This window comes from Haliaeetus albicilla, chromosome 2 (genome assembly GCF_947461875.1).
Source record: "Haliaeetus albicilla chromosome 2, bHalAlb1.1, whole genome shotgun sequence".
Classification (NCBI taxonomy): Eukaryota; Metazoa; Chordata; class Aves; order Accipitriformes; family Accipitridae; genus Haliaeetus; species Haliaeetus albicilla.
This window is the reverse complement of record NC_091484.1, coordinates 55,808,568-55,821,051: the sequence shown is the minus strand read 5'-3', so window position 1 is coordinate 55,821,051 and position 12,484 is coordinate 55,808,568. Positions and strand designations below refer to the sequence as shown.

Genomic DNA, 12,484 nt, shown 5'->3' with positions numbered 1-12,484 from the left:
TATTTCATTGTTGAAAATAACATTTTGTTGTTGTTGTTAGACTTCTTGAACACTGGTCTTAATTTCACATGGGGGGGAGGGGGAGGAGTTTGAAACAAGACCCAGCTTGCCTTCATTTCAGCTGTGTATGGAGAGTTACAGAAACTTCAGCGATGAACGGATAACGCGTCAAGTGCAACACTGAGCCAGTCTTAAGAGCTGTAGCTTGCAGGACTAGCACTGGCCTTTGCACTTCTTGTGGGGTTGACCCAGGCCAGCAGCTGAGCACCCGGACAGCTGCTCGCTCACCAGGACAGGGGAGAACCCAAGGAGAAAACGCAAGGTAACTTGCAGGTTAAGGTTCAATAGGTGGAGGAAGGAAGGAGGAAAAACAGACAGACAGATGCAAAAGCAATCACTCACCACCACCCAGACCAATACCCAGCTGCTCTCCCAGTGAACGGCTGCTTTGGGAAGACCAAACGCCCGGTTTTTACTGCTGACCTGACGGGGCCTGGGGCCGTCTCGGCCCTGACCGGTTCGGCCAGCTGTCCCCGGGCAGCGGCCGAGGCCGGGGCCGCAGGGCCTGTGCCAAGCGTAGCTGCACCTGCACGCAGCAGTGCGGAGCGCGGGGAAACGGGCCCTGCCGAGGCCCGCTAGAGCGAGCGGCCGCCTGGGTCCTTCGGGGCCCGTAGCTACGCGGCTCCCCAGAGCCGCCGAGGGTTATAGCGGGTGAGCTTTGTCCGCGGCCTCACGAAGCGCCGGCGAGAGTAACGGCGCCACGGCGCTGACGCGTTGGAGGTCCGTCTTTTAAAGCGCCGGGTTTTGCGGCCGGGGGGCTGCGCGCCAATCGCAGCCCTCCCTGAACACGGGCGGGACCGAGCGGCCGCCTCGCCCCCGCGGCGAGGGCGCCGAGGCCGCGCCCCGGCAGCGGCCGCCCGGCCCCGCGCCGCCCGGCGGGGTCCCGCCGCGGGGGCCGCTGGGAGTTGTAGTGCGCGCCGGGGCTCGGCGCCGACACTGCGGCGGCGCTGGACTACAGCCCCACAACCCTCCGGGCGGGCGTCCCGCGGCCTCCCCAGCGCCGGGGAGGAGAGGAGCGGCTCCGGCGGACGGAGGTCGGGGAGCGCGGCGGAGATGGTGCCTCTCCTGCCTGCCCCCGCGCCCTGACGGGGAGGTGGGCGGCGAGAGCGGCTGTGGGGGCGGACGCGGTCCCGGCTCCGGCTCCGTCCCGGCGGCGCCCGAGGGGAGCCGCCCGCGGCCGCCCGGCCGTGAGGGGCTGCCGGCGAGGCGGCTCCGAGCGGGGGCCGCACGGCCGGGCGGATGATCTCTGCGGCCCTCGCCGGTTCAGCCCCGCTCCCCCGCAAGTCTGGCTTCGCGGCGCGGCGGGCTTGGTGCGGTTCGGTTGGGAGCGCAGCCGCGGTGAGCGGGTGCGGGCGGGGCCCGCGCGGCGGCTGCCCGGCTCCGCGGGGGAGCGCGCGTTCGCCGCCGCCGCCGCCTCTGCCGCCGCCGTGGCCTCCTGGTTTTTCCGCACCGGTCGGTAAGACGGTGGCCCGCGCCGCAAGTCGTTCTTGAGAGTCCTAATGCGTTAGCTGGGAACGTTGGTTCTCATCCTGTACGTCTGGGTTTGATTTTAATAGGGAGTTTTGTAGAACTTGGACCCCAGGGATTGATTTCTGGAAGGAAAAAAAATGACTGGTGGGACTGATTCTGTATCAGTTACTTCCACTTATCTTGAAACGGGATAGCTGTTGATCTCCAGTTTCTGGTGGTCAGTTATCCAAAACTCGTGATTTTTTAAGTGACAATACTGTTGTGGATCGTTAGGGAGCGCGTTTGTTTTTGAATTGTACTTACGGTGATCTCCCTCCTGCAGGGCTTTACAGAACAGCAGTGGTTCCCAGACCGCGGTCTTCTCAAGGCCATGCAAGGGAACAGAGCTGGCTTTACTCATCGCTGAATTACGTCTCTAGTAAATGTCTCTTTTTCTTTTTTCTTTCCTTCATTTTTTTAGTTTGTGGGCAGTTAATGGTTTACCAGTTTTTAACCAGCTTCAGCCAGCATCTCTTGCTACAGCACTGTGGATCTTAGATTAGGAGCCGTGGTAAATTCTGTCCCTGAAGTGGTGTTAGGACTGGTAACTCCTGTGGGTCAGATACAAGACCCTTGAGTATGACAGCTGTAAAATCTTTGGGATATGAGAAGCTCGGGTCTAGAATCTAAGGTGAGACAGGGTTTCACCTATCCTGGCCAAAGTGTGCTTTTTTCCCTTGGACAGCTAGTTCAGAAGTGGCTGAGATCCCTAGTTGTTCAACACCACCAGTGATAGAGAATAAAATCAGATGGACTAAATGGATAGAGGAAGAGGAAAGAAACTCCATGTCTGTAGAAATGGAGGGCTTTCTGAGTTGGATATTGTAGAATATTCCATACCTGCTCTGTATCTGTTTATTGTAACAGCTGGTGGCCACAGGTTTTCATCATTTAATGGGAGGGACTCCTGGGCTGGGCACAGCTCCCTTTATGACAGGTTTGTTTGCCAGTACTAATTTTCTACTTAACGATGGTTGTTACTGAGCACTGGCTGGTATTTTGGGGTGTGAACCTGCAGAGGGGGATCTGTATGTTTATCTTGGCTTCAGTTGCTGCTAAATGCACAAAAAGCTTGAAAACTGCTCAGAAATATTAGTGAATAAGAACAGCTGCTCCAAGCTGTGCAATAATACTTTTTTTTTTTGAGATCCAAACTAAAAAAAAAAAAAAAAAAAAAAAGCTGCTCCTTCTCCAAATGCAATTGAAGGTATTGATGCTGACCTCTGCAGCCCTGCATAGTTAGTTTGCCCAGATTATCGCATTTACTCATAGCGGCCTTGGTTGATTAACCTGGCAGTGGAAAGCCAGTGGGATGCTTGATTTCCTTGTGTCTGCATTTCTGTGTCTTGTATGCAATAGCATTCATATTGGAGGACTCCAGACTTGGAAATTAATTTTCTCATTTAGTGAAAAACTTGGGTTGCATGAGTGCGTGCTGTAAGGTCTCTCTCTTGCCTAGATGGTTTCATAGACGAATTTCTTTGATGTTGCACCCCAGGAGACTACGCATATATAAATGTTACAATATTTCAGGTTTTGATATAGGTCACTTAGAATAAACTCTGTGTCCTTGTATGTGTTAGTACGGCAAACTCACCTTTAGCTCTTACAATCACATAACGACATGCTTGTAGGTCTGACTGTCCAGTAGAAAAGCGATTTTCCTATTATGACCTGCAGAGTTGCTCTTGGGACCCTGTGGTGTGGATCCCAGATATGGGTGTAAAGAGAATCCACAAGAGGATCCTTTCTCTTCCTCTGGAAAAGCTGGACAGCCATTGAAAATGCATCACCAGTACTTCCTGCCTTTCTCCCTTTTCCTTCAAACCTTTGTGTAGAAGCCAGGAAGGAATAGAGAACAAGTATATAAACAGTTTAGAGTCTGTGTATTGTTCTCTGACATCAAAAACAAAATCATTGCACCCTTTCGTCCCAGCTGTATAAGTGCAGCCTGGAACCTAACATCTGAAGTAATAATTTTATATGGCTTTATATGGATTTTTTTTTTTTGCTAGAAACACAAAATTCAGGATGTGAACATCTCCATGTCTTGGAACACCTATAAGAAAGGGAGTTTTTTGTCTCTTGCATGAAGACAGAGATGAGTAGATAGAGGGAAAAATCCTGGGGGAAGAAAAAAAGCAGTTTGAGTTTTGTTTTTTAAATAAGAGGAAATTGTAGAAAGGTGATGGAGTTGGCCTGATGTAAACATATCTGAGATTCCTTATTTCTGAATTATAATGTAAACACTGTTCCTAGAATTGTATGAAACAAATGTGATGTTGACTCTTTCCTTGTTCTGTTTCCTAGATCCAGTAACACCTTTTTTCCTACTCTTAAAGCTGCTACAGTTTCTCTTGATTTGAACACACCGCTGGTGAGTACAATGGATCCATCTTAATTAAGACAACATCTATTTTGTTGCTGTCTTAATCAGGGATTTGTAACTGAAGCTGTAATTACAGCTATAAAGCTAGCAGTATTTGTAAGATGGGACAAGTTTCCCCTGATAGGGGGGATCAGGGATATCTTAACTATAAATTCACTTTTCCTTGACACCCTCTAATGGCAAAATAAGCTATTTTCTTTGTATTTCCCTTCCTACCCCAAGAGAACAACTAAGGACCCTCTCCTTCCCTCTCCTTCCCTCTCCTTCCCTCTCCTTCCCTCTCCTTCCCTCTCCTTCCCTCTCCTTCCCTCTCCTTCCCTCTCCTTCCCTCTCCTTCCCTCTCCTTCCCTCTCCTTCCCTCTCCTTCCCTCTCCTTCCCTCTCCTTCCCTCTCCTTCCCTCTCCTTCCCTCTCCTTCCCTCTCCTTCCCTCTCCTTCCCTCTCCTTCCCTCTCCTTCCCTCTCCTTCCCTCTCCTTCCCTCTCCTTCCCTCTCCTTCCCTCTCCTTCCCTCTCCTTCCCTCTCCTTCCCTCTCCTTCCCTCTCCTTCCCTCTCCTTCCCTCTCCTTCCCTCTCCTTCCCTCTCCTTCCCTCTCCTTCCCTCTCCTTCCCTCTCCTTCCCTCTCCTTCCCTCTCCTTCAACGGCGAAAACTCGAATACCAACAACAATGGAAAAAAACCCCAAACAACCCCAAACCGAACAAACAACCCTCCAAAAAATAACAAAAAAAACCCACCCTTGGTGCTTCTGCCAGGAATGGCTAGCAAAAACAAGCTATGCAGGGTGGCCTAAACATACCTGGCAACTAGGATGAACTAGAGACTAAAGTCTTCAGTCTATGTAACTGATACAGCAGAGGTAATAGAAAAATACAAATTCCCCCATGCTGTCTTAAGTCCTGGCTGCGTAGTCCTTGCCATAACTATATTTTGATAATGTAGAAGGAAAGAAAATACCTCCCCGTGATTTGCAGAGGCAGTGGGTTTCTGAAAACCATCCGTCTTGTGCTTATTCCAGCTGCTCCTGGTAGACCTCTGTCTCAGAGTATGCTTTGCCTGCATGGAAGTTTTATCCAGGCAAAGGCAAGCTCTTTATGGAAGAGCAGAATTATCAAGCTCGAGGAGAACAAAATTTGATGATATATTAGATTTACCTCTCAAGCTCATTTGTTATGGTTCCATTTCCTTGCAGGTTGGTTGCACTGACCTTACTGATGCTGAGGTTAAGCGAAATATTAAATCAGTTATGATGGAAATAAGTCTCAGGTCCCCCTACCTGGGAGGTATCCTATCAATGATCCACTATCTGAAAAGGTTACTGCCATGAGAACAGTAGCTTGCCTGCGCTTAGCTATTCTTAGCAAATATATAATGCCATCTTTTTGATGAATGAGGTCCATTTTTAGCTTAAATGTGGTTGTCATTATTTCTTCTCAGCAGTGCTTCTTTAAAAGAGTATGATCAACAGTTAATTGTTTCCCACATACCATTGCAATCCTTCAGGGTTAGATGGCGTAAAAAGTAAATAAATGCCTAATGCTTTCTTACGAAACAAATTGGGCTTTCTTTATTTGTCTATAAATCAATAAAATGCTGACTAGCTGTATAGCCCGATAATGCTTGTAATCTGCTTCCAGTATACATGGAAATTGCTTATCTGAAAAGTTCCCTGGGCATATGGTGTTTGCAGGTGTGGAAGGATGGTAAGGGATCAAATCCTATTTCCTCTTTGGTTGCACTCATGTCTGTAACCTTACTGAGATACAGATATTCAGTTATTTGTATATGCATTAGGTAGAACTTCTGGTACCTAAAGAATTGTTTTGTGACTTTAGACAAATCAGTGCAATGCAGTATAATGATTTGGAAGAAATTTCAGTAGGAGTTTATGACTTAGTAGCTCTCAGATTTTTCACAGTTTCTGCTCATTTTTAGGTACTATAATTTTTAGTGTCCTGCTTCAAGTATGCTCTGGGGTGGATGCTTAGCGCCTATTCTGTATTAAGCCTCTTTAAAGTATCTCAAGCACCCAGAGACGGGATTACTCAAATTGAGTCTGTCTGGTTTTTTTTTTTTTAATCAATTTCTTTATAAAAGACCCATTATTGAGACTGTTTCCCAGGATCTCTGCAGGCAAGAGGCTCTACTAGGTACAAAGACAGTGGTTATATTGAAAAGGAAGCAGTATTCTTTAACACTTCATCTGAAGAGGAAAATGTGAAAGCTGAAAAGCTGTCTGCTTTCTGGAATTGTTTGTGTGCTTGGACAGCTGGTTTTGAAAGGCAGAAGTAGTGTGGAAGAACTGTTAATTGCTTTTGAAAAAATCATAGTAAATTACTCAACAGAGCCTTCTCTACTAGCTTGCGGCTCTCGCCAACAATTTGGCCTATATGAAATGTGTATAACTGCCTACATATGCATTCCTTGTCCCGTCTAGCGATGATGGTTTTAAGCAATTCCCTTTTACTCACACGGCAGTGTGGTAGGACTGATCGCGCACTCTGATGTTACATCTGGGCTAAAGAGAGGGAGCTGCCAGCTGAGGGAGAGGTGAACTTCTTAAATCACACTTACTCAATGATTCACCTTCTCCACCCAGACTCTAAAAGTCCATGCAGTGACACAAGCTGAAAGGCTGTGTAGAATCCAATGTTAAAGCGCTCCTTTTTGATTTTGAACACAGTGAATTTAGTAGTCTGTCAGCTAAGCAATCATAACAGTCTGTGAAATAATCTGAGGTTTCATTAAAGCGTGAACTTGGTGGCGTTACCTCCACATAAGAGTCTAAGGCAAAGATGGTGCCAGAGGGTTACTGCCTACCACACGAGTTTATTAACCTGACAGAAGTCAACTGTAGTCAGTCCTGTGTCCATAAACTTGCACCTATTGATTTTTAAATTTTTTTTTTTTTCTTTTTAATTGCAGGAAACAACTTCTGTGGGTAAGCATGGGCTGCCGGGATGTTCACGCAGCAACTGTACTGGCCTTCCTCAGTGGAACAGCCTCAGTAGCTGGACTCCTTGCAGCAGTTCTGCTTCCAAACTGGAGGCAAATGAGACTGTACACATTCAACAAGAATGAGAGGAATGTGACCGTTTACACTGGACTCTGGATTAAGTGCGCTCGCTTTGATGGGAGCAGAGACTGTGTGATATATGACCCACAGTGGTACACCGCTGTCGATCAACTGGATTTGCGTGTTCTTCAGTTTGCCCTTCCACTGAGTATGTTTACTGCTGTCTCAGCTCTGTTTCTCTGCTTGATTGGCATGTGTAACACAGCCTTTGTATCCAGTGTGCCAAACATCAAATTGGCCAAATGCCTTGTAAACAGTGCGGGCTGCCATCTCGTGGCTGGCCTCTTGTTCCTCCTTGCGTGTGCCATTTGTCTCACTCCATCCATCTGGGTCATTTTTTATAACAATTATCTGAACAGAAAATACGAGCCTGTCTTTAGCTTTGACATCTCTGTGTTTATTGCTATTGCCAGCGCTGGCGGTCTGTTTTTCACTTCCGTTCTGCTGTTTCTGTGGTACTGCGCATGTAAAAGCCTACCTTCTCCTTTCTGGCAGCCCCTCTATTCCCATGCCCCTAGCATGCACAGCTATGCCTCTCAGCCGTATTCTGCACGCTCTCGCCTCTCTGCCATAGAAATTGACATTCCTGTTGTGACACATGCATCTTAAGAAGACAAAGTCTTGGAAGCCAAGTTTTTGTGCTTGTTCAAACCAGGAAAATTACAGGCTTGATTCTCTCTGCTGCCTTGCACTGAGCATATTATCATTTGTAAGGTCAACTTTGCCAAGGTGCAAAGCAATGGAGACCTGAGTTCAGCAAGTCTGTTGCTGTTCTCGTGTGTTACTTCCTGACCAAATTTTTTTCTTTTTTAACTCTGAGCTCACTACAGACAAAATTGCTGCTAATGTTGGGACAGTACACTAACAATAGTATCCATTCATCCTTCTGCTTACTGAGATCAAAGTAGGTTTGAACCTCTTTGCTATTTGATAAGCTATTATTAGATTCTGATCCCATTGTAAGAGCTACATAGGTGGACCCTTGCACCCATGCATTATCCAAATGCAGGCAGTGGAACAGGCTGCAGGGGGTTCACTGAGTTTCTTGTTCATCTAGACACACATGTTTCACGATGCGATGTCTGAAAAGGGTATTTGGCAGACTAATTCAGTTCTGTAGCACTGTTCTTTATTTTCTACTGCACACACAAAAAGCTACCTGCTTATGAACTTCTGTAATAGAATTAGTGTCAAATTACCCTTTATTTTCAAAGTAGCTATCAGAAGAAATAAAACTGGCTTAACTAATAACGTTCTTCTGTACTGTAATAGCATTTTGTGAATTACTGGAGGCTAGAAACTTCTTTGTGAATTTTATTTCTAGTCTGTTTTTTAATAAGTTACCAAATTCACTAGATCTGTTTTGTGATTAAAACAAAAACCACTTGTATTTAAAAATTCTGTTTAGAAGCTTGAATATTTTATTTGAAGGCCATCTTAAAGATGGATTTTTCAAGTAGCCTTTAAAGTGTTACTCAATTCTGGAGAGAAATGTCACTGCAAAATGGATTAGGAAAACCATGAAGAATTCTGAAGGCTATAAAACATTCTTTTGGAACACTGTACACAGGCTATAACTACATCTCTCTAGGAAGGGGATTATAACCCTGGGGAGAGATTTTTAAATCTAGATTGTCTTTTTTTTTTTTAATGTATATACAAGTAACAATGAGCTTGTGTATTTCTCAGATTTGACCTTTATGGTTGTTGGACTTTTCATGCTGTAGCTTATTTAATTACTGATTAAGACTTAACCTTTTCAGCCTTGTTCTTCAACACCTTTCAAGTTGAGCTATTTTAAAATCCAGTTATTTCCTATGCTGCCACCTCACAACTGGAGAAAGTTTACCATTCCTATTTTCTGTAAGATGAGGTTTTAAGTAACTTGTGAGCTTCACCTTGTAGCTCTACAAGGATGAGGAGGGATTATAAATTCCCAGCCTGGGATGTCTTTAAATCATTTTTTTCCTTCTAAAATGCAGAGCAGGTCAGCCCTAAGGATCAAAGCTTTTCAATATGGGCTTTGAAAGTACTTGGAAATTTGATGACAGTGAGTTGAAGAGTGTTACAATTAAGGCAAGAATTTGATTTGCTCAGATTTTGGCAAATTGAGATCTTGTGTTTAAGATGTCATTCCAGTAAGGAAAGTTATTTTGACTGGTGGCATTCTGGAGATTAGTGGATATTTGTATTTCATTAATCCCAGAACAAGTCTGCTTTGCTAAAAAATCAAATAGAGTTCTTTAATTCCAGTTCTGCAAACTCATCCAAGGTCCTGAAAGTCAGTTTGTTTCTTTTTCCATGCATTAGAAATAGGAACAAATGCTGTGCTGGGCAACTCTTGTTCTGTTACAATCTGTGTGGTAACAGTATATTAAGAGGAATCATTGTGTTTTAACTGGTAGACCTTGGAATTAAGTGCACTGAGTGAGGAAGCTGATCTCTGTCATAAATTCCCAGCATAGTCAGTAAACTGGGCCTTTCAGAGTGCTTGATTAAATTGCAGTCTAAGGAATTAACACTGTAGATGATGAAGAATACTTAAGGAGATAGGCCTCTAAAGTTACATGAATTTAACACCCTCTTAGGTTTGCAAGGTATGATGTTGGATGAAGTTTTGTTTTGTTTTGTTTTTTCCTTTTAATCAGATTATGACTTGTATGGGATTAGAACATGTATAATGACTTGCAAGCCAGCTTTTTTTTCTTAAAAAACTGAACTTCGCTTTACAGTTATTCTGCTTGCCCAACCTTAGATACTGTTGCTGTTTCAGCTGCCCATATCCTTAGATGCTTTGTCAGGTCAAAGCACAGGGATCACTGGTTTGTGATTTCACATCAGCTTGCTTCCTCATCATTCCAGTGTCTTTTCTTCGTTGTGCCTTGCGCAAGTTATGAGTTGGCCAGTAAATGTTAGTTTACAGTCAGTGTCTGGCATGCTTTTTGAGCCTGAATTTACAAAGCATGTTGATCATTTTGGAGGGATGATGAATACATCTCTTGGTGACTTTAAAAGGAGCAGAATCTTCAGCATCTCCAGAGCAAGAAAGGCAGCCTGGCAAACTCATGTTTTCTACAAGAGTAAATGCAGCCAGTGTTTTTTTCTGTGCACTTCAAATAGCAGATGTCTCTGACAGCTCTTTTGTATTCTGACTTTGATTTTTATGCACTAAACTTTCAATCAGTGTTTGCTGCTGCCTAAACTGATAACTGGTTGCTTTGAAAATTGTCTTTCCAAAAGTCTGAGATGGATCTGAGTTACAAAAAGTGGGGATCCAAAAGTTAGTGGATTCCAGCATAGGTTTCAGTTAAGGTCATCTTTATGAAAAAGACTGTTGCATCGTGTTATATCACTGAAGCACGGCTGGGTTTCTTTCAACAGTGCTGTTAATGTGAGTTTCTGCTGGATCCGAAGTGAAATTACCTGAAAGTGCTGTGCTGTATTTCTCCTTTACACAAAGAGGTGGCCAACCTGTGACACTTGAGCTGAGTGCTGCTCCAGCATTTCTCTTGCTAAGGTTACCATTGTGCACAGCAGCAGGGCTGGGGATTGACAGGCCTCCCTGGATTTGAGGAGAAGAACGCGTGTATCCTGCATGTATCTCTGCCAGGGAACAGCCGCTGTGGAGCAATTAGCACCCCTGCCTCTGACCAGTTGCTCCTTCCTGGGCACTTTGCTGTGTACAGGACAGGCACTCTGGGTCTTGAACAAAGGAAGGTTTTAACTTGTGGCTCATGCAGTCAAAGGTTGGGTGCTCTGGGATTACAGGAATCTGTATTTTTTTGAAGTAATTCTTGTCCAACTTCTCAAGTTGTGTTTGTTTACAGTGTTGCTTCTTTTTATGTGAAACAGAAGATATGTATTTTTAATAAAACATTCTCATACAGATGCAGTTTATTTTGATTAATTTTGTGGAAAACAGTAACTGCTGGAATATTTAAGACTTTACCTGTTTTGATATTGATTGCCAGACTGTTTCAGATGCCTTAACAGGCTTAAAATGTTGTGTATACTGCATTTTAATTCCCTAATTTTATAGGACTCCTGCTTTAAACAAACCAAAAACCCACAAACAAACAAGACAAACCAACCCCTAAAAACCCAAACCAATCCTTTTGCCACCTTCTGAAAGCTAGACTGTTATTTATAATTTCCCTTTATTTTTATTGTAAGCTAGCCCTAAGAAGTTCTAGGGTTCCTTTTGCCTTTAAAAGACGGAGAGTGATTTCCTTTAATCTAGAGGATTTCCTTTCCCTGCCTGTGGCCAGGATGCAGGCTGGGGGCCAGGATCTGGTTCAGCCCCACAGCAGAGCCAAAGCGTCAGTGTGACAGGGAAAAGAGCGCAGTCCTAACTCTGCACCCAAGCCCTGTCCCTTCCCTGTGTCAGTTCTGCTGCTTGCTCAGCCATCGCTTAACCAGTGCAACTTGCTAACCCAGCTGAAAAGTTCTGTGCTGGATTAGTCTTTTCCTCGACTGGTAAGACTTGCATTGTGTTAGTGTCACACAAGAAAATCGGTGGTGGCATTAGCCATCCTGTCCTCCCCTCGGCTGTGCCAGCTGTGCTGTCAGCTGGAGAATATGTTACTACCTTACGTGTGAAAGTCGTGCAGGCATCCCAGGGACTTGTGACAGTCCGGAACGACAGTAACGGTTAGTGATGCGTCGTTTCTGTTGTGTGCTGCTCCTGGCAACTACAGCTCAGCAGCATTATGGTGACTCAGTAACAAGCATTTCCCCATTGTTATGGGGCAAAACACAAACCCTTTGAGCGTTAGAAATGCTGATGCCATAGTGCAAGTTCACAAAACAGCCTGGATTATTTATGCAGAATATAATGAGACTTGTTGGTAATTCCTCTGTAGATTTCTACAATTCTAAACTGGCATTCTAGTAAATTGGGTTTTTATCTGATTGGGGTGGGGAAGTAACATTTATATGAGAATAATTCTCATGGTGTATGCACAGTTTAAAGCAGTTGTTGCCAGTACTACAACTTGCTTGAGGGGGGTGGAAAAATGATTTTATATTCTCTGCTTCTGTGCGTTCATTTCCTCCTTTGCTGTCACTTTCAGACAGACCTTGTGTCTCCGAGAGCTGGTATAAACCTAGGGGATAGTTTGGTGTCAACATAAATACTGGGATGCAGAGAACTCTATTTCTCCCAAAACATGGGAGTCCCTCATTTTTTTCATACTAAAATTCCTAAAAAACTACCTCACATATTTGTGCTCATTGAAAACAAATCTATTGGCAGATTCTCCCCTGTTTTATTTTACAGGAATTGAGTTTGCATACGTGGTTCAGCAGGTATGTAATGTTACTTATCCCTTTGTGTATCTACTGAGCAGGCAGAGAACACACCTGTCGTGGTTTCAGCCCAGCCGGTAACAAAGGACCACGCGGCCGCTCGCTCACTCCTCCCGCCCCCTCCGGTGGGATGGGGGGAAAACGGA

General features: G+C 44.9%; 1 protein-coding gene across 3 annotated transcripts; it reads left to right on the top strand.

Annotated features, from left to right (window-relative positions):
- The first annotated feature begins 1,014 nt into the window (after positions 1-1,014).
- Positions 1,015-10,919, top strand: CLDN12 (claudin 12). Of its 3 annotated transcripts, XM_069775446.1 has the most exons (4): positions 1,018-1,153; positions 1,853-1,948; positions 3,880-3,946; positions 6,881-10,919. In XM_069775446.1, the coding sequence occupies exon 4, from the start codon at positions 6,903-6,905 to the stop codon at positions 7,638-7,640; it is 738 nt and encodes a 245-aa protein (XP_069631547.1). In that variant the 5' UTR covers positions 1,018-1,153; positions 1,853-1,948; positions 3,880-3,946; positions 6,881-6,902; the 3' UTR covers positions 7,641-10,919. The 3 variants fall into 3 exon arrangements, with proteins under 3 accessions (XP_069631538.1, XP_069631547.1, XP_069631556.1); XM_069775437.1 differs by lacking the exon at positions 1,853-1,948 and having other exon boundaries at positions 1,015-1,153; XM_069775455.1 differs by lacking the exons at positions 1,018-1,153; positions 1,853-1,948; positions 3,880-3,946 and adding an exon at positions 4,801-6,505.
- The last annotated feature ends 1,565 nt before the right edge of the window (positions 10,920-12,484 follow it).

Excerpts from the sequence above, each read along its gene's own strand:
- CLDN12 (XM_069775437.1), top strand. The coding sequence starts at position 6,903 with ATGGGCTGCCGGGATGTTCACGCAGCAACTGTACTGGCCTTCCTCAGT.